At 34.9% G+C, this 26,968-nt stretch overlaps 1 protein-coding gene and 1 pseudogene across 8 annotated transcripts in view; one reads left to right on the top strand and one right to left on the bottom strand.

Annotated features, from left to right (window-relative positions):
* The window catches only part of PPFIA2 (PPFI scaffold protein A2), a 474,989-nt gene that overhangs the window by 366,640 nt on the left and 81,381 nt on the right, over window positions 1–26,968 (top strand). For all 8 annotated transcript variants that reach the window (XM_060656864.3, XM_060656859.3, XM_060656862.3 and 5 more), the window contains 6 exons: window positions 1,728–1,811; window positions 2,069–2,200; window positions 3,753–3,815; window positions 8,599–8,690; window positions 12,854–12,989; window positions 15,059–15,279. In XM_060656864.3, the coding sequence (XP_060512847.1) occupies window positions 1,728–1,811; window positions 2,069–2,200; window positions 3,753–3,815; window positions 8,599–8,690; window positions 12,854–12,989; window positions 15,059–15,279 (728 nt within the window). The remainder of the gene's footprint in view (window positions 1–1,727; window positions 1,812–2,068; window positions 2,201–3,752; window positions 3,816–8,598; window positions 8,691–12,853; window positions 12,990–15,058; window positions 15,280–26,968) is intronic.
* On the bottom strand, window positions 16,470–18,206 carry LOC132695183 (hsc70-interacting protein pseudogene; annotated as a pseudogene).

The following is a 26,968-nucleotide window of genomic DNA, read 5'->3' as shown; positions in this document are numbered from 1 at the left end:
AGGCTACTATTTCTTTTCAGGTACTGCATGACATATTTATATATAGTCCTATATTTGCATAAAGTAAGTTTCACTGTTTTAGAATAAACTTAGAGAATGTAATGGAATATGCTCTGGAGTTAAATCTTATAGATCTAACATAGAATAATTTTGATGTTATATATACTTGTAATTATGATCAAAATGTTGATTTAACTTTACATGTAATCTGTGCATAACATACTAATACAATTCAGCTATCAGCAATGTCACATGTGTTAACACTCTGTGTCTGTGATAACCTGACAATCACCTCCAAGACATGTAACGAATCCTGGCACTGGGCAAATATTAGCTGACAAAGGCACCATGCTGCCTGTTCACTTTAGGGCGCTATTTTGTTTCCATGGCAACAAATCAATGTAGAAACAGTTTCTGAGTGGTTCCTAGTGTCATTCAGGAGACTTTGTAAATAAATATTCTTGTCCTCACAATATATTGTCACCTTGATAATTTGAGGACTTCTAATCACTTTCATTTACAATGTCAAATTAAGACTACATCTGAGAATAGGTGCCAGGGTACTAGACCAGGTACTACACACTTGTATTCAGAGACCAGAAGTCAGTTTGTCAGCTCGTCACTGTTGCTGAGGAAACTCAACCCTGCTGGAATTGGAGAATACCCATAATAATTAATCCTGTGGCTTAGTTTGTCTTGATGTCTACAGTGTTAGGTTTGTAATAAATTTTTTTTCCAAATTTATTTCACCTGGGTCGTTGTCCTAGCATACACTTCAACGCTGAGACACACAGTTTGCATTATTTTTTAGTAATATGATAAACAAACAAACCAAAATACAAAACATTTAACAATCTATCAGAGACATATTCTAGTGTTTGGTTTCCCATAATCCCAACTATTACATGACTCTTTCAGAGTTGCTTTAATTCATTCTGTAGTAGTCTTTCATCGCCAGCCGTCACTAACCTTCCATACCTTAGGTTGGTAGTTTTTTATTTGGGCGTATCATTGTTTTTCATTTATAACCATTGACTGCATCGTGTTCACCAGATATCAGTGTAGTTCTTTCCATGTAAAATTCTGTCTATTAAAGTATTAAATTTGCTGTCACATTTTTCTTTTAAGCATTCTGTGCTATGTTCTGTTCAGTGTCAGTGTCTTTAGTTCTGATTTTTCAATTTTGTCCCTCTCCTTTTCCTTGACTTGTTAGTCTGATCCAACCTCTTCTACCTCATCTGATGATTATCAATATGTTATGGAAGCTAAACTACAAGAAATGATCTCCATACGTAGGAAGGTAGTCCTACTGGACTTTACTTTCTATTGCTAAATAGAATCCATCTAAGTTTTTCTTTTCATTTATAAAAATTATGTTATTTTTATTTATTGATAATCAACCATCTGTGCAGTTCAGTGCTTCAGGAGCTTAAGATTGGACAATGGCAGGTTTGTGTTCAAACCATGCACAGTCTGCATGTTACATTTGGCTGATTTCATTGCTCATAAATAAGTCCAATGTTTTGCTGATGCTTGGATGTAACAGGCCTTTGTAGCTGACACATTTCAAGCAATGCTGTTCAGCTGCCTGTTTAAAAAAAGTTTATTTTTTGAAAATTACATTTGCGGTTGGTAGTAGCTTGCTTTACATTTTATTTCAATTTATTTAGAGGTAAAGTGTTAATCAAATCTTACATGTCAGGTACATTTTTCATATTTCTTAACAGGCTGAAGAGAGACATGGAAACATTGAAGAACGCATGAGACATCTAGAAGGTCAACTTGAAGAGAAAAATCAAGAACTTCAAAGAGTATGTATATTAAGAACCACTCCCCTCAATCATCAGTCTATGGGCATGTAAGAAATGAATGTCTTTCTTGATGATAGGTTATATTTAAAATCTTATGAATATGCTGTGTGCATTTTAAAGGAAAAAAGAAAAGGTTCTGCCAATTTAATCACACCAGACATAAAATGGAATCCAATTTTAAACTAGAAAAATATAAAAACAAACCCAGTGCTTTTTAAATGATTGTTATGTCAAGTTTATTTTTTCTTGAATATAAGGCTAGGCAAAGAGAGAAAATGAATGAGGAGCACAACAAAAGATTATCTGATACGGTGGACAGACTTCTGACTGAATCTAATGAACGCTTACAACTACATTTAAAGGAAAGAATGGCTGCCCTAGAGGAGAAGGTAAAATGACAGAAGAGTAGAATCACATGAATATTTATCAATGTTCTTAAGAGCATGGTTGTTTTACACCCTGCTGTGATTATTGTATTGGTCGGATGGTCCATTTATTTTCCTTAAGTATATATGACATAGTCTTAGAAGTGACCGAGTAGTTTCTGTAAAAATGTGTAAGATAAATTTTTAAATGAGTAAAAGTGCTGCATGGTATGTAAATCTTGCATATTCTCATGATCATATAGATAAATGTATTAAAATGTATTTTGTGGTGAAAATACTTAGTTATTCTTCACCTGGTGTGCAAAAAAAGAGCAATGAGACAAAAATCGATTATTTTGGGGATGTCTTGCATTGAACTATTCACATGTTTCGAGTAACTGAATCTACTGCTTGTCTAAAAGCCAAAATGAGTAAGTGAATTTATAATACCAATAGAACTAGTGTTGATCCTACTACAGTTTAGGAACGCAATAATTTCAGCTGCATCATTTCCAAAAATTGCCTCTTTACAGTGTGCAATGTCATTCACAATGCTATGTGTCTTGTTGATAGTTAGTGACTACCACACCAGCACGAGTTACATGAGCTGGTTGCCGATTTCAGAGCAGATACAAAGGTAGGGGCTAAAACCCAGATGGACAAATCATTTTGGAAACTGAGAATGAATGCCAGTCACTACTTAAGCTAGACATTTTCCCCTGACCCAGACAATAAACCAAAATAGAAAAAAAATACTCCCCTGAAATTGTTAAAGTAGACTGGCTAACTTTCATTACAAAGTGATAAGGCATGCCTTCTTCCCATTCAAGTCCAAATGCATGGCCACTTTACCAATCACTACACTCTTAGTTTAGTTTTACTAAAATTAAATTTGAAAAAATACATTTTTAAAAATCATGCTTTGTGGTAATATAAAAAAGCATAAAGCTTTTACGATAGCAATCACTTCATGACAAAATTTTAAAAATAATTTCTATGATGCAGCTTATTTCTACATGTCATGAGATGTAACAGTTTTGTACATAGCTAAAATTTCATTTATATTTCTCTAATGATTTAACCTTTATTGGAAATTATTTATTCTGTATTTGAAATAGAAGTCCAGAAATTAAACTTTCCAGAAATAGGATCTGATCATTTATTTTTTTCCTCAGATGATAAAAATGAGTTCATCTGAATCCTTTATCTGTAATACCTTTGGCTAATATTGAGTTTATTACTCACATTTTCTCATTTTAAAAGTAACCTAATTATTTCAAATCTTAAAACACTGAGGAGAAGAAGAAAATATAGCTTAGAAGATAATATTTATTCCATTTGCCAGTCCAAGTGTTACAAAATAACATTTCCCATTTAAATTATGTATTTTTCTAAATGTTAAGGTATTATGTTTAAGGATTCTATTTAAATGTGGTTTCCATGGAAACCAAGAAATAGATGCACCAAGGAAGGAATCAAAGAGAAGGAATCAAAGAAGATTCTTGAGCAATAAAACATTAATCTACATATTCAATTATTTTCTCTTTAGTTAATTATTTTTCTTTCTTTTCTTTAGAATGTTTTAATTCAAGAATCAGAAACTTTCAGAAAGAATCTGGAAGAATCTTTACATGACAAGGTATAATGGAAACTTGCATTTTACCCATTTTTCTATTTTAGACTGACAAATGTGTTATTGTAAAATAAATTTGATAAGAAATAAATTTAGGATGCTACCTTTTTAAAACAATTTTAACTTTTGTATTATACGTCCAGAAAAGTGTACATATCTAGAGAGCTTGATAAATTTTTACAAACCAAACACACTGAAAATCAAGTCTTGTAGCCCCCTTCTTGTTCAAATACAATTACTACTCTTATCCTAAACGATAATCACTGTCTTATTTCTAAAAAAAAAAAAAAAAAATGCTTCTGACTTTTTGTGCTTTACACAATTGGAGTAAACTAATTTGTATTTAGTTTGAGATATCATTTAAGCAGACATGTATTAAATATCATGCACAATGATTGTGCTGAATTATGTTTGCATACATGATCCTGGTTCCAAAGTAGCTGAAAAATGTAATTGAGAGAGAACACACCTTTGACAAAGCAGCAAGTTGCAGAGGAACACATGCCAAGTGCCGAAGGAGTGAAATATGTAGTAAGAGCTACAGGTAGGAGAGACTACCATATACTGCTGCTATAAATAAGGCTTCAGGGAGGTGTCACTTGACAAAGCTCTATGGAAAGGGAAGAATATGTTACAAGCCTTTCAAATACAGTGCATGTGGCATGATTGCCAGTGCTTTGTGTGAGGCAGGAGTGGTAGGGAGTTTCATTTCTTAAATAATGGCGGGCATAACCTGGGGCACGTGGGTAGCTCAGTTAAGCGTCCGACTTGATTTCTGTTCAGGTCATGACCCCAGAGTTATGGGATCAAGCCCTGCATTGGGAGCAGGGCCTGCTTCAGATTCTCTTTCTCTCCCTGTGCCCCTCCCCCTGCTCTCTCTCTCTTTCTCTCTAAAATAAAATTTTCTTAATTTTTTAAAAAAAATAATAGCATAACAGTTTGGCTGGAATCAGTTATTCCTGTTATAGGATGTATTATATAAGAGGCAGATAAGGACCAAATTATGAAATGTTAAAAGCTGTAATTGCTAATATATCTTCTCCTTCTTTATTAGCCTATATATTTTTTGAGTCTATTAGTTATTTTGAAAGAGAGAGAGCATGAGAGCAGGGGAGGGGCAGAGAGAGGACAGAGAGAATCCCAAGCAGGCTCCATGCCATCAGTACAGAGCCCGATGGAGGGCTCGATCCCAGCAACTATGAGATCATGACTTGAGCCAAAATCAAGAGTCAGACACTTAACTGACTGAGCCACCCAGGTGCCCCACCTGTAAATTTTTGTTAGCAATTTTGTCTGATTTCATTTTGTTTAGCACAGGAAAATAATGTAATATAAAATTATTGACTTAAAAAGTGACCTACAAATGTGTGTTGAACAAAAGAGAAGAGAAAGAGAGAAGAAGCAAGGGACAGAAGAGACGGAGGGAGAGGAGGGAATATCTGGGAACAGTATGGCATATGGAAAGTATTGGAAAAGATGAGAGAAGAAAGATTTAAAAAAAGGAAAACTGTACATTTAGCCCCACTAAATTCTACATATTATGATGTTAATTTAAAACTATGTGACCCCACAGTCAGTGTATATATGATCTGAAAGATAGATCTCTCTGTGGCAATACAATATGGTCCCTAGAAGATAGCATCTAATTCTTTCTGAAGTAGTTTAAAAAAAAGTCTACAGAGTGGAGATGCCATTTCATCAGGCTCTTGAAGGCACAAAAGATCTTGCCAAATAGGCAAGGGTAGGGCAGAGGACAGAGCCTATGTGAGAGCACAGAGAAAACAAAAATGGTTGATTTGCTGATTTACCAGAAGTTTGCTGTGACTGGTATGTGTTTAAAGAACTAGGTTGTGCCCAGATTGTGGATTTTGGACTTGATCCTATTATGCAATGTTATGTTTTCCAAAGCTCTCTGTGCTCCTGGCAAGATCCCCAGAACCCACTCCCCCACCACCTACCCAAACCTTGTAGCTTCAACAATCTGCCTAAGCAACTAACAGTACTAATCACTCCATGCTTTACACCCTTGTTCACGCCAGTAACTAGAGGAAGCAAATCCCAGGTCATACCTCATTTCTGAATATCATCCCACACAGCTGAACATATTTCCTAATCTAACCACATCTCCTATAACTTCTGAAATTTCCACTCAGTTCTCTATAACTGTCATTCATTAGCCAAATCTCCTGTGTACACAACCTCTTCTCGTTGTTTCTCATCATCTTGATCTCTAAAATTTGAAATTCCTAGGACTGGTTTTGAATTTCTTCTCATGTTCACTCATTGAGTTGAGGCTCTTCTGATCTCATGGATTTAAAACCATCTATAAATTGAGCACCTCCAAATTTAGATCACTGACTGGGTCCTCTCTTCTGAGAGAGTTCATGTATTTAAGAGCCAACTCAATATCTCTATTTGGACACTTGAGCAACTCAAATGTTCACAGGTTCAATCCCCCACCCCCAAAATCAGCACCACCAACCTCAACCACCACCAGCAGTAGTCCTCTCAGTAAATTACAACTTGTCCTCTTAGCCAGGTTAACCTTGGAGTTATTCTTGACCCCTTTATCTCACATTCCACATTCAGTCCAATAGCAAATTCAGTTAGTTCTGTCTTCAAGATATAACCCAAATCCATCCAGTCTCTTTCTAACACTGCTATTGTCCAAGCCACAATTTTCTTGCCTATGTGTTTGGAAAGACAGTAATAATTATCTTTCTTCCCTCCCTCCCAGTCTCATTCATCAGGAGTGATCATGTCACCATTTTGCTCAAAAATCCTCCAGTCATTTTCTACCTCACTCAGAGTAAAAACCAAAGACTTAAAAATGGTTAACAAGGCCTTTTAGGACTACCCTTCCCAAGCCCTGCAACCAAAACATTTCTAAGTCTATTCCCTACCTGTCTTTCTCTTTACTGTCCAACCCAGCCACAATGACCTCCTTGCCCTCTCCTTCAACAAATATACTCCTTCTCACTAGGGAGCATTTGTATCTGCTAAACCTTTTCCTAAGACATCCCTATTTTTTTTTTAACTCCCTTCCTTTCTTTAGGTTTTTGCTCAAATAGCACTTTATTGGAGAGATCTTCCATGCTTCTCTTATTTTCTTTTTCCTACAAACATCCTATAGACTCTGTTTATTGTCTTGTTTACTAGATTATAAATTATAGGAGGGCAGGGAATTTTTTATCTTACTACTTTATCTTAGGGCATAGAACAATAGAGGTGCCCTATGTGTGTATGTGGAAATAACAAACAAAGGGATTAATGAATGCAATAAGAAATCATTTAACATTTTAGGCAAATAATTTATTTTATCATATGTGTTTTTTTAAATGATACATCTAAAAGAGAAATGTGTAGGGAAGAGATTGAAGGGAGCACCGCCTCTGTGGAAGCTGGTGAAGTAATTCAGGAAAAAACTTAAAAAGGTGTCGAGTAGGATGATGTTAGTAAGAATAAAAAGGGCAGATAAGAGAAATATTGGGAAAGCCACATTAACAACAAAGTATGGTGAGAAACGAAGTATGAGTCAAGTAAAATGTCAAGCATTGGCTGCTGGGATGGGAAAAAAACAGTAAGAGGAAATCTAGAAGGACATATTTAAACTTTCACAACATTATAAAATGTTATAATCATGAAAACAAAATAAATCCTTACACATGCATTTAATTAAGGACTATTAGGTGACCCTTACATTGAAGATTTATGGACAGAAACTGGTAATGACAATCTGAGAAAATTTTCAGGTGTACAAATAATTCTACCAATATCAAGCTCACAATTTTAACTTATATCAGGTAATGACTCTTTTCCTCATCTTTTTTTTTTTTTGTTTAATCTTTATTTTGAGAGAGAGAGAATGCAAGTGAGGGAGAGGCAGAGAGTGAGAGACAGAGACACAGAATCCAAAGTAGGCTTCAGGCTCTGAGCTATCAGGACAGAGCCCAATGTGGGGCTTCAACTCACGAGTCGTGAGATCATGACCTGAGCTGAAGTTGGACGCTTAACTGACTGAGCCACCCAGTTGCCCACTTTTCCTCACCTTTTTAATCCATTTTTCTTTCTCCTTCATCATGTGTATTACAACCCTTATAGAATAATCAAAGTCCTTTTCTTCATGAATAAGACCTTTTCTTTATTTTTTTAATCTGCTATGATTATGACTTTGCATTTTGAAGTGATGTATACATAGCTAGTCATGATCTTAGTATTCCTATATGTTTGCAAAAATTTAGGATTAATGAATGCCAGACAATGTAGATAATTTTTTTTAGGGAAGTAAATTTGTATTTTTTATTTTTAACCCAAATTAACTACTGGCAAAACAAACTTTAGGAGTTTTTGACACATCTTTTCATCAGAAATGAACTAACTGATGACCATGAAAGTGCAAAGAAATAAAGATCGAAAGAATTGATATTAGTTGTACTAGGAAATATGACCATTCATATATTGAGTTCAGTTCATTGATGGTGAAGTTTTAAGCATAGCATGTTATTCTGTGTTTATTTTTGTCTCAACAGTCTAAGGTACTACTCTATGAAACATCTTCAAGGCACTAATGTTTAGATAACTTTCTATTGATTTGTGCTTTTCACATTTTCATTACAAGGGAAAAATGAGGCATATTTTGCTGTCATGTCTAATGACCTGTAATAAAAATATATCCATCAGTTTTCCATTTTTAAAAAACCACTAAGATTGATAGCTTGGTTTATCATAATTGAATGTTGGTATTCTTGGCATATGCATATCTTCTGAGTCAAACATCTTTGATTTTTAGGAAAGATTAGCAGAAGAAATTGAAAAGCTGAGATCTGAACTTGACCAATTGAAAATGAGAACTGGCTCTTTAATTGAACCCACAATGTCAAGGTAACATTAAATTAAAATCTTATTTATAGTTTGCCAAAAATCAATATGATTTTTTTATGGTCCCGTATTACCTCAAATAAAATAAAACAGGCCTCTTACTGCCCAGCAGGCATTACCCTATGTTCACTCCTTACTCCTTACTGATTTACTATTTCTATATTCAAAAATAATTCTCTAACTTAGTAATCTGTTCTGCAAATATGCAATAAAAATTTTAAATATTACATTTTGTATTCTGCATTTAATTACACAGCTATAAATAACGTAAAAAGAGTCTTAAATGAAGGAATAGAACTGTATGCGAGGAGATTACTTCTCATTCCAGGAAGAGGCAACACCTCTTTTCTCTACATGCAGAAATGCTTTCAATGTATAATGTTACTGAAGAAGTATCATTGACTATGGTCACTTAGCATCCACCTATCTTGTTAAATTAATTGCAAATACAAAGTGAAGGAGTAATTATACATGTTTTGAAAACAAGTAAATTTAGCCATACTCATCTGCTTTGACTCAGTACCTCATCTTGAAAAAAAGAAGCAATGACATAATTATTTACTCTTTAGATAAATACAATAATCTTGATAATTCACATGTAATTTTCTTTTGTGCTTAGGGCCTTTTATTTAAAGTTAATGAGAAACCCTACAAGGATTTACTCATTTGATCATTTATTTATTAGACAACACAATCGTATCAATTATTTGAAACATTTGACCACCACAGACTTTGAGAAGTTCATTTTTCTTGGTCTTAGAGTTATTCTAAGAATGTTCATTCCACGGGCACTGGAATATATGTTTGTTTTGGTTACTGTAATCTCAGTACCTAAAACAAAGAAACAAACCAAACCTGGTATATAGTATACTCTCAATAGATATCATTGAACAAATGAATATGTGTAATAAAGCATTTTTTAGATATTCAGATCAAAAATCCAAGTTAAAAAATCCTAAAGGTGCTTATATTCTCTTGAATGTAAGTATTAGTAAAAATAAAGTTCAGTATTTTGAGTATTTTTACCTTCAGTTTAATATAAGAAACACAGTTCTGCAGGCAAAAAAAAAAAAAAAAAAAAAACATCCAAAGAACTTTTAAACATGTAGGTCTTTAATTTAGAAAATTGTGTTTATTTTTCTAAATGCTTTATTATGATTTATGTATCTGAACTGAAATTATTAATTCAGTGATATATGTTCACAAGGTAGGGTGATGATGATGGTTTTGATGAAGGAGAAAAAGAGCTGATAAAATAGCAACAGAATAAATACATAGAATGACCATCATCCAGTCAACAAATTTAGTATTTTTTTAACAGAACCAAATGGTCATTTTGTTGGCTTTTTGACCTTTGGTCTCAGAAATTTGATCTCAGAGTTGTATAAAAAGAGAGAGAGAGAGAGAGAGAGACTCTTAAATATAGAGAACAAACTAGTGGTTACAAGAGAGGGAAGCTCGGTAGGGAGAAGGGTAAAATAGGTGAAGGGGATTAAGAATACACTTATCATGATGAGTACTGAGTAATGCATAGAACTGTGGAATCACTATATTTTACACCTGAAACTAATAAAACACTGTACATTACTGAAATTAAATATATATATATATACATATATGTATATAATATCCTTAAAAAATAGAGAGTTGTAGAAGTGTTATCTAAAAGTTCTAAAAGTTCATCACTACATTGAGTCATCATGGACAGCCTAATATTATGACATTTGTCCACAATGAAGGATCATTCTGAAAGCTTGGGAACTACATACAGAACAATTCTTCTTTGATATACCAGATTGTAGTAGAAACAAAACTAGACCAAGAATAAGAAGATTGACATTTCTGGGTCTAATACATACAATTATTAGCTGTTTCATTTTGGAAAACCCATTTACCTTAAGAAGTTCAAATTTTATATGTATTTTACATGAATTATATATAAAATAATATTTTTATGATTATCTCACAAGCTTACTTTGTAGATAAAATGAGACTAGTCAGCAAAGGGGTTTTTGTAAACAGTAAATCAAAAAGTACAAAGTATTATAGGAATTACTGATTAGACAAACTGATGGAATTTATAATATGTTATAGGATAACAATATGTATTGAATGGCAATTACTTATTGAACAGACATGCTTCTGAATGCACAATTTAAACAGCAATAAGAAAACAGAAGATGCATAGGAACTTCACTGATCTTACAGATGAATGAATAATACCTGTTTCAAATGGGAAACACAGGGATACTCTGAGGACTATTACAATAAAGGGAATATAAGGGGCTACAATAGTATAAGACAATGGGAATTTTAAGCTGACTTTAAAAATGTCAACCACATAAATGTGGGAAGAGACTATTTCTAGCAGAAAGAACATCATGTTCGAAGGCTCAGGATCAAAGGAAAGTGTGAGTTAGTCAAGAAATTGAAAGAAAGTCAGTACAGCTGGATGGAGAGAGAGAAGGGAGATAGTAACTAGAAGTGAAGCTAGAAAGCAGGGTTCCAGATTGTAGAGGGCCTTGTAAGGCCATCGAAGGGTTTTAAGCAGGGCATCAATAGTAGCAGATCTGTGTTTTGGTTCACATTTTTATAAATGACCTGGAGTTGAGAGATAAGACAACAAGAAAACAATACTCCTAGGAAGATGAGTTATAATTTTAGAATCGCCCCTCCAATGACCAAAGAGACGTTACCCAAACAGTGACAGACAAGATACCTAGAATGTTCTAAGGTAGACAGTTTAGACTGTATTATGATTAATTTCATTCATTTATGAGCTTACCAGACATTTATCAAGTGTTTATTATATGCTAGGAATGCCTCCTTTAGCATACAATGGTAACTAAAATCTGACCTTTGTCTTCATGAAACATATACCCTGTTATAAATAGGTCCCGAGAGAGGTCCTATTTATGAATGTGACCTGGTTCGTTAGGTTTTATATGTGGCTATTCCATAATAAAACCAGTTTCCTTGATTGAGTTTCAAGTTCACTGCTATAAAAACAATAGCTGCCCTCCACTTGGAGGATGATTCCTTAGTTCATTTGCTTTAAATTTCTGGTTGACAAAACAGGGATTTGCATTAGTTAGGTCAGTGTCTTCTATTGTTGCAAAAATCTAGACCTCACGTAACCTTTTCTGATCTTGCCAATAGTTTGGAAATGCTAGTTTTTCTTTTCTTTTTTTTCACAAAAAGAACTAACAGAGCATAGTAGATCAGTAGGAGCCCCAAGTTCAAGAGAAAATACAGTGTTAAACATATTTCCTACTGATGATGGATCATTTTATAAGACAGCATGCTGTCACTATTATCATCATTATTATAGCAATAAACTGAACTTGCTATAAATCTATATATAAATAACATGTGTAGCAAAATATTTATTACACTTTGATTACAGTGTTTATTGAAAACCAGTGTGATGATATTTTTCAACCGGAATTTTGCAACTATTTCATCTCTAACCATATTTCAGAATCAAATGTGCTTATCAAAAGATTTTTATATTTTTGAAACAATGTCTTATCAAAAGCTGAAAAATTGTCCTGGTGGTAGGTCCCATTATATTAAAAAAAATAAGATTATTAACCTTGGGTCAATTTAATTTTAAGTATTTTGTTAATTTCCTAAATTGAAAAATAGAACACCTTGAGAGAGAATTCTGGGACTCCAAAAGTTTACACATTTTACTGTTAGATTAGTGGGAAATATTTAAAACAGACACAGCAATAAATAACATATATTGATATGTACACTAAATAATTCAACTACAATTCTATTTAGTTTTGTTTATCCTATTTGCCAGAATTTAAGCCAGTGGATCTTGGTTGTCAATCTTAACTTGTTTTATTTTACTACCACATTTGAAAATGATAATTAATGGACAGATGTTTTATATTCTGTTTAAACAGACAAGGTCACTTGACCTTCAAGAATGGACCTGAAACCAATTTCTGACCTAAGCCTCCGAAGAGACCCCAAAGAGTCATGACAATTCACCAGTTTTCCTCTGTGATTTTTTTTTCTTTTTTCTTGAGCATTTATGCTTTGTTCCTTTTTTTTGTGCTTTATTCTTTATTGAAAATTGAGCAGTTCATAGTGATTTGCTGGAAAGTTTAACTTTTAAGATTGAGCATATTTCATATTTTTCCCTTTTCCAGAACTCATCTAGACACCTCAGCTGAGTTGCGGTATTCTGTTGGATCCCTAGTGGACAGCCAGACTGATTACAGAACAACTAAAGTAATAAGAAGACCCAGGAGAGGACGCATGGGTGTACGACGAGATGAGCCAAAGGTTAATTTTTTTTATTTCAAGTCTTTGATGATTCTCAGTAAATACACTGTTCCATTTTGGATAGAATTTTAATACTGAGAGAATTTAAAATGCTAGCATTTTTAGTTTCAAGCATGACATATTTTTTTAAACTATAACTAATGTAAAACTACCACTATGTGCCGGAAGTTGAACTATACACTTCCCATGTGTGTATCCACATAACCTTATGAGTTTGGTACTATTTTTATGTCAATTGCAGACATAAAAAGATTGAAGCTCAGAAATTTTAAGTGCTCAACATTAATTACACAGCCAGCAAAGTGAGAGGATCCAAACTTGAACCTCTATTTGTTTCAAATTCCATGCTTTTATCCAGTATGCTGTATTGCCACACAAATGGACTTTTGGTTTGCTTGGGCACTTATGCATTGGCATTCATATTGTCAATTAAAATTAATTAAATATTTTAAGTCGAATTACTATTTTAATAAAACTTCGGGAAAAATGTACACACACTATTGCAAGTGTTTATGGAGAACTTCTCCTGATAAATTGCAGGGCTGTCTTTCATTCAGTCAGTTAACTTGCAAGCTATGTATATTGTAAGTTTATCATTGCATTTTATACTGAAGTGATATAGTTCCTTTGTGCCCTAAGTATAGCTTTTTCTCCCCAACCACTTTTATGTGTCAAATACTACATAACCTACTTGTCCTTATTTGTACACAGGTTCTTGGATACCCTATGGTTTTTAATTGGTACCCATGTCATGCATAATTTAATCCCTCATAGTAGGCATTCAATATCTGTTAAATGAATGAATAAAGAAGTGAACAGAGGAAGACTAAATCAAATCCATCTTGGTTCTTTTCATATGCCAAATAAACTAGTGCCACTTGTACCAAACCAATTTGTGACACAAATACTAATTCAGGTCATCAATCTTATTTTTTTTTAATTTTTTTTAACGTTTATTTATTTTTGAGAGAGAGACAGAGCATGAACAGGGGAGGAGCAGAGAGAGAGGGAGACACAGAATCTGAAACAGGCTCCAGGCTCTGAGCTGTCAGCACAGAGCCCGACGCGGGGCTCGAACTCACGGACCGTGAGATCATGACCTGAGCCGAAGTCGGACGCTTAACCGACCAAGCCACCCAGGTGCCCCCAGGTCATCAATCTTAAATAAATACTCAGGGCAAAATCGTGTGGTCCCCCTCCCCCCCCCCCCACGCCAAAAAAATCATTTTCCATCATCACAAAAATGAAAAACATTTTTTTAAATGCAAAAAATTCTTTCTTACTTTCCTTCCTCTCCTACCTTCAGATCACAGCTTGAAAAATGCTGGTCTGTTGCTTACTGAAGATTTTCACTGGGGCACCTGGCTGGCTCAGTCAATAAAGCATGCGACTCTTGATCTTGGGATCATGAGTTGGAGCCCCACATTGGGTGTATCAGATTATTTACAAATTTTTTTTTTTCATTCATGTGAGGGATTTATTATATCAAATAAAAAAAAACATAGCCATGTAAATTAGTGTGCCTTGGGCTTAAAAAAAATCAATGAAGCATTTGAGTGATCAGAACAGTAGAGATGAAATTAATATTTTTTTAATAATATGTTGTTAGAACCTATGTAAATGAATGTTGGGGAGAGAATTATTATATAATTTGTGTGGCAATATTTGTAGTCAGCCTGTAACAAGAAAGTGTAAGTAAGACTAAATTAGTATAAGAGATGGAAATGCATCAGTACAAGTGAATAGAGGTTGTTATATTTAGAAAGAAGAAAAATATTTCAAACATAGATGCTTTAAAGTAATTGATACCTCAAATTAAACCAGAAATCATGTGTAAGTTTATCATAATTATCCCTATTAAAATCTTGATATTTATGCTGACAATTAGTACTTGCCATTACTTAAGATGTCAAAGAAATATTTTATTTAAACAATACATTAAAATTTTAATAATCAGTTCGCTTTTCCTAAGTAAGCTACAAAAGAGTGTGTGCAAGTTGATTTTTTCAGACTAGTGCTTTGATAATAAGCAATAAGATATATACAATAATTACTCATTTACCATTCAGGTGAAATCTCTTGGGGATCATGAGTGGAATAGAACTCAGCAAATTGGAGTGCTGAGCAGCCACCCTTTTGAAAGTGACACTGAAATGTCTGATATTGATGATGATGACCGAGAAACTATTTTTAGCTCAATGGATCTTCTCTCGCCAAGTGGTCATTCTGATGCCCAGACTCTAGCCATGATGCTTCAAGAACAGTTGGATGCCATCAACAAAGAAATCAGGTGAGTTCAATTATCACTGATGGTTTTAAGGGATTAGAAGACCTTGATCCTAAAAATATCATGATTAGATCAGAAGCACTGGCATCACTTGGGAGCTGCAGACTCTGAGACCTCACACTACACTGAATCAGAATGTGCGTTTTCACAGATTCTTAGCTATCTATACATGTCCTGTGTAAAATTAGGACGATCTTTATAAGGAACATATATGAAACATAGGTAAACTAATGATTTTAGGGCAATATAAAAGCCTAAGGTAAAGATAAAATATTCTCTGATGAATTTTAAGTCGCCTTTTAAATTAAAAGCTATTTAAATGATATTTTGTGGTAATAAGGTACATTTTGAAGGTACATTTAACACTACAGTAAAGGTACTAAATAGCCTGCAATTAATGTGCAGCCAGCTTCTTAAAAGTATATAGACATCAGAGTGAAACTAACTGACTGAATTATTATATACTAGATATGAAAAAAAAAACCGCACTGTCACCATACTGATAATAGATGGCTTCCAAAGAGTAGATTAATTATGGGGGCGCCTGGGTGGCTCAGTCGGTTAAGTGTCCGGCTTCGGCTCAGGTCATGATCTCACAGTCCGTGAGTTCGAGCCCCGCGTCGGGCTCTGTGCTGACAGCGCAGAGCCTGGAGCCTGCTTCAGATTCTGTGTCTCCCTCTCTCTCTGCCCCTCCCCTGCTCATGCTCTGCCTCTCTCTGTCTCAAAAATAAATAAAAACATTTAAAAAAAATTTAAAAAAAAAGAGTAGATTAATTATGGAATTAAGTTGTATAAGTTAACAATTCAAACATTGAGAAATATTGTCACTAAGATAATCTCTCTTTTTTTGGATAATTTCAACTTTAACAAATATATACTTTCTTGAATCCCGATGATTATCATAGTCTCTCTTTTTTTTTTTTTTTTAGTAAAGAAAAATGTAAGGATTAACACACCCTTTGAATATGTTTTTAAATATTTTTAAGGTTTAAAAAATGCTTACAGTTTGTAGTTCTTAGTAGGAAAACATTACCTGAACATTATCTGAATGAATACCCTAATGGAAAACCACTATAAAATGTTTCAGTTGCATGTGGAGCAGAGGGGTGGGGATTATCTTCACAGCACTCCAGCTTTCTCCACGAGGAGGTCACAGGTACACTGGTTTGTGTTACTGCAACATCCAATAGGTGATCTAAGTTGCTTTTCCTTCAGCAAGGGCTTTATTTGTCAGAAAGGCATTATGCTTGACCTCCAAATTTGGCTGACAATTTACTGATGAGATTCATTACTTTTGTGCTGCTCTGATATTTTGACCTATTTGCTGAGTTCTGGGCCATATCCTGGAAGGCCACCATAACTATTGGATCCTGTATGGCTGCGGGACCCTCTGGGTCACTAAGAATTTCATTGAGCCCAGGCATTCCTGCCATTCCAAGCATTCCCCCTGCCATTCCAGGCATGCCTCCAAGAAAATTACCACACATTCCCCCAGGAAAGCCACCTGGAAAAGAGCCATACTGAGCTCCTGATTGTCCTCTGGCTTCTTCCTCCCTCTGAGCTCTCTCGTGTTCTTCCCAAACCTTCTTAGCCCTTTCCATTCTTTCTTTGATGTTTCTCTCTTCATATTTTTGCTCATACTTTCTCCAATGTTTAGCAATTTTCTGGGCCCTCAGTTGAACTTCTTTCAACATTGCACTAGCATCTTCATCATAATCCAATTTACAAGCAAGAGCAAGATCATGTGCTGCTTCTTCCCAATGGCCCAGAAGTCTGTGTCCTTTTCCTTTACACTTGTAAGGCTAAGCTGAGTCAGGATTCATTTCAATAGGTCTGTCACAGTCTCAAATGGCAGTATTTGGCTTCTGTAATTTGATGAAGACCCTGGCTCTCGTGGGGTACAGAATGGCCAAGCGAGGATTCAGCTTAATGGCATGTGTGAACAAGTCAATGGTTTTCCGTAGTTCACCATCATTTAGGGCATCAGTGGCAGCCACTTTTTTATCATTTGCCTGATCCATCATTTCCTGGGTTATCTCCACATTTTCATCTCCCATTTCTTGAGGGGCATCAGTATCTGGTTCAATCATACCTTCATTGTTAATTTCTAGATCACTCTCCTCACTTGATGGTCTGTCTTTGTATTTTCTTTCCTCCACCTTCTTACTATCTGTTTTTTCTTCCTTGATATTTATTGTCTTCTGATTTAGTTTTATGAGTAGAAGGTGGTATTTTTACCCCCCATGCTCTCCGCCCACTCCCGCAGGAAGCACATTTTTCTCAGTGTGCAGCACATTCAGATAGTGCTTACTCATTTTTATGAAGGCCTGAAGCTCACTCACTTTGTGGGGGTCGATGGTCCAGGCAGTGGCAAGGCTAAGATTTCAGCCTGATTCCAGGCGAGGGTACTACATCAGCGTGACTGTGTGGAAGGGTCATAGTTTCTTTTTTATATCATTGACTTAACTAACCTCAGTGAAGAACCCAGCTGTGTCAAGTGGATTTATATTCCTTTGAACATTGAGAAACTATTCTTAACTTGTTTTTTTTTTCAACAAATGAACAGTATTTTACTATTTTGAACAATGTTTTTGTTTTTCTGGCTCTAGCTAAATCTGTCGGCCTCCTAATATGATTCAAATCTATCCAGTTCTCTACTATCATCACCCTATTGGGCATTATAATAAGTTTTCATCTAGATGACAATAATAGTTTCTGCCTGGTTTCTTCATGATATACGGGTTCCCCATCTGACTTTTTAAAACCCAGTTTGCTTATGTAAGGTCACCCTTTTTCAACCCCTTCAGTTGCTTTTAAGATAAAGAACAAAATACTTCATATGGTCTACAATGCCCCATCTGCCTCAACTTTCTCACCTACCTTATTCTATATCCCATTAAACATGACTTCCAGTTCTTTGAATGTTCCATGTTCTCTCCTTTGTTGTTGCTGTTCCTTTCTTCTGGAACATTATCCTCATTCCACACCCTTGTGCCCTAACATTTCACCCTCTTTACCCTTACTCACCATGAGCATCTCCACCATTCCTTCTTCTGACCTTCAGTTTGTTTTACTGTCCTTCAGTTCCTTACCTTTATTAGATTGTAAATTATATAAAAACAAGAAATGGATCTTGCTTTGCTCACTGTTTTATGTCCAGATCTTGGCACTTTTCTTGATAAATAGAAAGTGCTTCATAATGATAGATTAGCATAAATAGAAAAAATAATATAGGGGTGCTTGGGTGGCTCAGTCAGCTAAGTGTCTGACTCTTGATCTTGGCTCAGGGCATGATCTCATGGTTCATGAGTTTGAACCCTGTATCAGGCTCTGCTTGGATTCTCTCTCTCTCCTTCTCTCTCTCTGCCCCTCCCCTGCTCATGTGCTCTCTCTCTCTCTCTCTGCCCCTCTCTTGCTCATGTGCTTGTCTCTCTCTCTCTCTCTCTCTCTCTCAAAATATATAAATAAACTTAAAAAAAGAAAAAGAAGGAATATAGAACGTAAATTCAAACTAAATAACACTTTTTGATGCTTTGCAGTTAATGGTTGAACTCACTGCATAGATTTGAAATCAAGTATATATCTCTGTGATATTTGTTTTCTCTGAAAATAAATACACACACCCTCAATAACAACCTGTGTCCCTCCAGGAACTCAGCTTTGTTACATTAAGATAGTAAAGCCCAGTTATAATCTTGACCTAGGCTAATTAAGTTTGATAAATAGTATGTTCAAACTACTGTCCTTTTATATATTTCTTTGCTGACCCTAGTAATGTATTTAATATAGTTGCTAATTTGTAAGAAATTAAGAAGTACATATAATTTAAGTGTATAGCAACATTCAAAAGACACAGGAATCTTGGAAATCACGGAAAGATTGTGGAGTAGGAGGACCTTGCCTCATCCCATAAACAACTAGATAACACTCATGTCAGTGCAAATAACCCAGAGGATGATTAGAAGACTGGAAGAAAAAAACTCCGTAACTAAAGGTAGAAAAGATATCTGTAAAAATTAGTCAAGGGATTCACAAAATAAAAGGATGTAAAATATGACACTATAGACTAAAATGTGGTGTGGAGAGGATTAAAGCATGGGTTCAAATGTAAGCGACCATCAACTTAATATTGACTGCTAATGTTAATCACAAGTCCAAAACCAGTAATGGATATGCAAAGAATAAAGAGGAAGGAATCCAAGTATATCACTAAAGAAAGCCAACAAAACATGAAAGAGAGAAAGAGAAGGATGAGAGAAAAACTACAAAAACAACTACAAAACAAGTAACAAAATGGCAATAAATACATATCTATCAATAATTACTTTGGATATAAATAGACTAAACACTCCAATAAAAAGACATGAAGTGACAGATTGGATAAAAATCAAGACCCATCTATATGCTGTCTACACAAGATACATTTCAGACCTAAAGACACCTGCAGATTGAAAGTGAGGGGATGGAAGAATATTTATCATGCAAATGAATGTCAAAAGAAACCATTGTAGCAATGCTTATATCAGGAAAATAGACTCCAAAACAAAGACTGTAACAAGAGACAAAGAAAGACACTATATGAGAAATAAAGGGGACAATCCAACAAGAAGACATAACAGTTGTAAATATGCATCCAATGTGGGAGCATTCAAATCCATAAAAGGTTTAATAACAAATGTAAGGGAACTAATCAGTAGCAATACAATAATGGTAGAGGACTTTAACTTACATCAAAAGACAGATCATCCAAACAGAAAATCAATAAGGAAACAGTGGCTTTGAATAACACATGAGACCAGATGGATTTAAAGATATATTCAGAACATTTCATCCAAAAACAGCAGAATACACATTCTTTTCAGGTGCACATAGAACATTCTCCAGAATAGATCCCATATTAGGCCACAAAACAAGTCTTAACAAATTTGAAAAAACAGTCATACCATGCATCTTTTCTGACCATAACACTATGAAACTAGAAATCAACCACAAGAAACATCTAGAAAGAGCACAAATATGTGTAGGCTAAATAACATACTACTAAACAAAGAAAGAGTCAATGGAGAAATCAAAGAAGAAATAAAAAAATTACATGGAAACAAATCAAAATGAAAATTCAGTAGTCCAAAATCTTTGGAATACAGCAAAAGCAGTTCTAAGAAAGAAGTTTATAACAATACAGGCTTAACTTAAGAAGCAAGAAAAATCTCAAATAAACAAATTAGCTTTATACTTCAAGAAGCTAGAGAAAGAGGAGCAAACAAAACCCAAAACTAGCAGAAGGAAGGAAATAATAAAGATTAGAGCAGAAATACATGATATAGAAACTAAAAACAAAAACAAAAACAATAGAACAGATCGGTAAAACCAGGAACTTGTTCTTTGAAAGATCAACAAAATTGGTAAAGCTCTAGCCAGATTCATAAAAACAAAAGAAGACCCAAATAAACAAAATCACAAAAGAAAGAGAAGAAACAACAACCAACAACACAGAAATACAAACAATTGTAAGGGAATTATTTTGAAAAATCATATGCCCATATATTGGACAATCTAGAAGAAATTGATAGATTCCTGGAAACATATAACTTACTAAAAATGAAGCAGAAAGAAATAGAAAATATGAGCAGACCTGTTACCAGCAATGAAATTGAATCAGTAATCAAAACACTCCCAGCAAAAGTCCAGGACCAGGTGGCTTCACAGACAAATTCTACCAAACATTTCAAGAAGAGGTAACACCTGTTTTTCTCAAACTATTCCAAAAAATACAAAAGGAAGGAAAACTTCCAAATCCAGTGTCCCCTTGATACCAAAACCAGATAAAGACATCACACACACACACACACACACACACACAAAAGCATGCGCGTATACACACACACACACAAAAGAGAGAGAGAACTAGAGGGCAATATCTTTCATAAACAAAGATGCAAAAATCCTCAACAAAATACTAGCAAACTCAATCCAACAATACATTAAAAGAAATCATTCACCACAATCAAGTGGGATTTATTCCCAGGATGCATCCCAGTATGCAAGGGTGGCTCAATATTCACAAATCAATCAATGTGATATATCACATCAATAAGAGAAAGGATAAAAACCATATGGTCATTTCAATAGATCCAGAAAAAGCATCTGACAAAGTACAACATTCATGTAAGATAAAAACCCTTAGGGGTGCCTGGGTGGCTCAGTCGGTTAAGCTGCCGACTTCAGCTCAGGTCATGATCTCGCGGTCCGTGAGTTCGAGCCCCGCGTCGGGCTCTGTGCTGACAGCTCAGAGCCTGGAGCCTGTTTCAGATTCTGTGTCTCCCTCTCTCTGACCCTCCCCTGTTCATGCTCTGTTTCTCCCTGTCTCAAAAATAAATAAAACGTTAAAAAAAATTAAAAAAAAAACCCTTAACAAAGTATTTCTAAAGGGAACATACCTCAACATAGTAAAGACTGTATATGAAAAACCCACAACAATCATCATACTCAATGGGGGAAAAACTGAGAACTTTCCCCCTAAGGTCAGGAACAAGACATGGATGTCCACTGTCACCACTTTTATTCCACATAGTACTGGAAGTCCTAGCCACAGCAGTTAGACAACAAAAAGAAGGAAAAGACATCCAAATTGGTAAGGAAGAACTAAAACCTTCACTAATTGCAGATGACATAATACTATATATATAAAACCCTAGAGACTCCACCAAAAAACTACTGGAACTGATAAATGAATTCACTAAGGTGGTGGGATTCAAAATCAATGTGCAGAAATCTCTTGCATTTCTTTACACTAATAATGAAGCAGCAGAAAGAGAAACTAAGAAAACAATCCCATGTTCAATTGCACTAAAAATAATAAAATATCTGGGAATAAACTTAACCAGTGAGGTGAAAGATGCTACTCTGAAAACTATAAAACAATGGTGAAGAAATTGAAGACAACAGTAAGAAATGGAAAGACAAAAAAATAACAAAATTTAAAAAAAGGAAATGGAAATACATTCCATGCTCATGGATTGGAAGAACAAATATTGTTAAAATGTCTATACTATGCAAAGCAGCCTACAAATTCAATGCAATCCCCCTCAAAACAGCAACGGAATTTTTCACAAAACTAGAACAAACAATCTTAAAGTTGTTTTTTTTTTAATTTTTTTAATGTTTTATTTATTTTTGAGACAGAGAGAGAAAGAGCATGAATGGGGGAGGGTCAGAGAGAGAGGGAGACACAGAATCCGAAGCAGGCTCCAGGCTCCAAGCTGTCAGCACAGAGCCTGACGTGGGGCTCGAACTCACGGACCATGAGATCATGACCTGAGCCGAAGTCGGATGCTTAACCGACTGAGCCACCCAGGCGCCCCAACAATCTTAAAGTTTGTATGGAACCACAATAGACCCCGAATAGCCAAAGAAATCTTGAAAAAGAAAAAACTGGAGGGATCACAGTTCCAGACTTCAAGCTATATTATAAAGCAGGTAGTTATCAAAACAGTATGGTACTGTCAAAAAATAGACACATAGGTCAATGGAACAGAAAAGAAAACCCAGAAATAAACTCACAAGCATATGGTCAATTAATCTTAGAAAAAGGAGGAAAGACTATACAATGGGGAAAAAAATAATCTCTTCAACAAAATGGTGCTGGGAAAACTGGAGAACTACATGCGAAAAAAAAAAAAAAAAGAAACTGGACCACTTCTTTATATTGTACACACACACAAAAAAAAATTCAAAATGGATTAAAGATCTAAAGTAAGACCTGAAACCCTAAAAATCCTATAAGACAACATAGGCAGTAATTTCTGACATTGGTCATGTCAGCGTTTTTCTAGATATATCTCGTGAGGCAAGGGAAGCAAAAGCAAAAATGAACTACTGGATCTACAGCAAAATAAAAGGCTTCTGCACAGTGAAGGAAGCAATCAACAAAACTGAAAGACAACCTACTGAATGAGAGAATATATTTGTAAATGACATATCCAATAAAGGGTTAGTATCCAAAATATATAAGGAACTTCTATAAGCTCAACATGCAAAACACAAATAATCCAATTGAAAAATGGGCAGAAGACATGAACAGACAGGTCTCCAAAGGTGACATGCAGGATGGCCAGCAGACACATGGAATGATGCTCAACATCACTAATCATCAGGGAAATACAAATCAAAAGCACAGAGAGACACCACTTCACGCTTGTCAGAATGCCTAAAATCAAAAATACAAGAAATAGCAAATGTTGGTGAGGATGTGGAGAAAAAGGAACCCTTGGGCACTGTTGATGGGAATGCAAATTAGTGCAGTTTGGAAAATAGTTCCTCAAAAAGTTATAAACAGAACTACCCTATGATCCAGTAATTGCATTACTAAGTATTTACCCAAAAATATAAAAATACTAATTCAAAGGGATAAATGCACCCCTGTGTTTATTGCAGTATTATTTACAGTAGCCAAAGTGTGGAAGCACTCCAAGAGTCCATAGATATATGAATGGATAAAGAACAAGTCGTATAGGGGTCCCTGGATGGCTCAGTCAATTAAGCAGCCAGTACTTGATTTTGGCTCAGATCCTGATGTCATGGTTGTGAGATCGAGCCCTGCATTGGGCTCTGCAGTGAGTGTGGAGCCTGCTTAGGATTCTCCTTCTCCCTCTCTCTCTCTGCCCCTCCCCTACTCACTGTCTTTCCCTCTCTCTCTCAAAATAGGTAAATAAACTTTAATTTTTTTTATTTTAAAAAAAGAACAAATGGCATACACACACACATACACACTGGAGAATTATTCAGCCATAAAAAATAGACTGAAATCTTGCTATTTGCAACAACATGGATAGAGCTAAACAGTATAATGCTAAATGAAATGTCAGTCAGAGAAAGACAAATTCCATATGATTTCATTCATATGTAGAATTTAAGAAACATGGCCAGAGGAAAAAGAGAGAGACACAAATCAAGAGACAGACTCTTAATTGTAGAGAACACACTAATGATTACCAGAGGGGAGGGTGTAAGGGAGGGGTGAACTAGGTGATAAGGATTAAAGAATGAATACACTTAGAGTGCACTGAGTAACACATAGAGTTGTTGAACTACTATACTGTGCACTTGAAACTAAAATAACACTACATGTTAACATATTGGAATTAAAATTAAAAACAATATAAAAAAGAGAAATAGTGTCAATTGTTAGCAAATTTTTGCTACTTAAGTGCTGTGATATAAATATTTTGTTTGATGATTGTGTAAATGTAAAAGTTATGTTTCTATTTTTCTTTAAAGCATTTGAATTTTGGATGAATAAATAGTGCATGTATTCATTTTGAATGTTTCAAAATGAATAAACCCCGTTTATTTTAAAAAAATAAAAAAGAGAAATAGGCATCTTCATAAAAACAGTTGCTCATACCAACTAGAATCTATTTCTGGTGAAGATTTTTCTTCTTTCACAAACTAATTTAAGCATTAAAAAATGCCTCTTTTCTGGTTTCCTCACTGTTCACTAATGTCTCTTAAAGGAAGAGATCAAGTTACTTCATTTGCCAGTGACCTGTTTGTTAGTTAATCTGTGCGTCAGTAGTTAGCTACTGGGCACTTGGGTGGCTCAGGTGGTTAAGCATCTAACTCTTGATATTGGCTCAGGCTGTGATCTCCTGAGACTGGCCCCTGCCATCAGGCTCTGCGCTGAGCGTAGAATCCACTTGGGATTCTCTCTCTTCTCTCTCTCTCTCTCTCTCTCTCTCTCTGTCTCTCTCTCTGCCCCTCCCCCACTGACACATGCACGCTCTCTTTCCTGCTCTCAAAGTAACTAAATGTTAATATATATTATATTATATTATATTATATTATATTATATTATATTATATTATATTATATATATTATATTAAATATATATTATATATAATATATAATATTATATATTAATATATATATAGTAGCTAATTAGCTACTATTTTGACTCCCTTGCTTTTGTGGTCTTACTTATTGTTTCATCCTTTTGTATGTGGTACGCCCTCCCCAACACACTGGGACATTTCAAAGGGTGTCTGTTTTGTTAGTTCTTTTACTTTCTGTAACTACATCCAGATTCTAAAGATAAGTGGATTGTCATTTATTTTTCCAAATGAACTGAATATCTAAGGTAGCATTCGATTTCCTGTTTAATTAAACTTCAGTCTACTTCTTACTCAGCTTTTTCCTCTAGGTGTGACTCTTCCTTTACAATTAATACAATGCCTAGAGTTAATAACTACAGTTAATTTTAGAAAAAAACTTTTTTAGAGGAGTTATTTCCCACCATTTTTAAAAACTTTTTTAAATGTTTGTTTATTTTTGAGAGAAAGACAGAACTTGAGTGGGGGAGGGGAAGAGAGAGGGGGAGGCCAACAATCCTAAGCAGGCCCCAGGCTCCAAACTGTCAGCACAGCTTGGACAAGGGGCTTGAACACACGAATTACTAGATCGTGACCTGAGCTGAAGGAGGGCGCTTAACAGACTGAGTCAGCCAGGCGCCCCTCCTACCAATCATTTTAAAGTACAAATTCTTTTTTTTAAGAGGAGACAGTGTTTCCTTTGGAATGTGTTTAAAGCATTAATAATATTGTGCTATGTTACTTGATTAAGCTTTCCTCTGGGTGAACTTAAAGTGCATCCATGAAAATAAACTTCACAGTAACAGAATTCATATTCTTTATGGAACTGAAAAATTATAATTAAGAGTAAATATGCCTCCTTGTTGGGATGAACACTGGGTGTTGTATGTAAGCCAATTTGACAATAAATTATATTCATTAAAAAAAAGAGTAAGTCTGCTCAATATTTTTTTTTACTTAAATTTTTGGAGTGGATTAAGGTTCACACAAAGTTGAGGGGAAGAAGGTACAGAGATTGCCCATATATGCCCTGGCCTCACACATGCACAGCCTCCCCCATTATCAACATCCTTCACCACAGTAGTATATTACAATTGATGAACCTATATGACACATAATAATCACCCAGATTCCATTGTTTACAGTACAGGTTACTCTTAGTGGTGTACATTCTGTGGGTTTGCAAAATGTATGACAAGTATCCATCATTATGGTTTCATACAGACCATTTTCACTGCCATAAAAATTCTCTGTGCTCTGCCTATTCATCTCTTCCTGCTCCCAACCTCTGTCAACCGTCGATCTTGTTAATGTCCTCGTAGATTTTGCCTTTCCTAGAGTGTCATGTAATTGGAGTCCTATAATATGTAGTCTGTTTAGATTGGGCTTCTTTTGCTTAGTCGTGTGCATTTAATGTTCTTCCATATCTTTTCATGGCTTGATAGCTCACTTCTTTTTTAGCTCTGAATAATATTCGATTGTCTGGATGTACCTCAATTTATCCATTCACCATTGAAGAAGATCTTGGTTGCTTTCAAGTTTTGGCAGTCATGAATAAAGCTGCTATAAACATCAGTGTGCTGGTTTTGGGTGGACATAGTTTTTAACTCATTTAGCTAAATACCAAAGAACACAATTACTGGATAATATGGTAAGAGTATGTTTAGTTCTATAAGAAACCACCAAACAGTTTTCCAAAATAAATATATAAATATAAAACTTTGCGGTGATCATAACCTTATAGTTAAGGATTATATATCATAGGAGATCACAATAAGCCATTTATAGTTAAGAGGAAAATGTCTTAGGAGAAGTTCTAAACCCT

Source organism: Panthera onca, chromosome B4 (genome assembly GCF_046562875.1).
Source record: "Panthera onca isolate mPanOnc1 chromosome B4, mPanOnc1 haplotype 2, whole genome shotgun sequence".
Taxonomy (NCBI): Eukaryota; Metazoa; Chordata; class Mammalia; order Carnivora; family Felidae; genus Panthera; species Panthera onca.
This window is presented reverse-complemented; position numbering and strand designations above follow the sequence as displayed.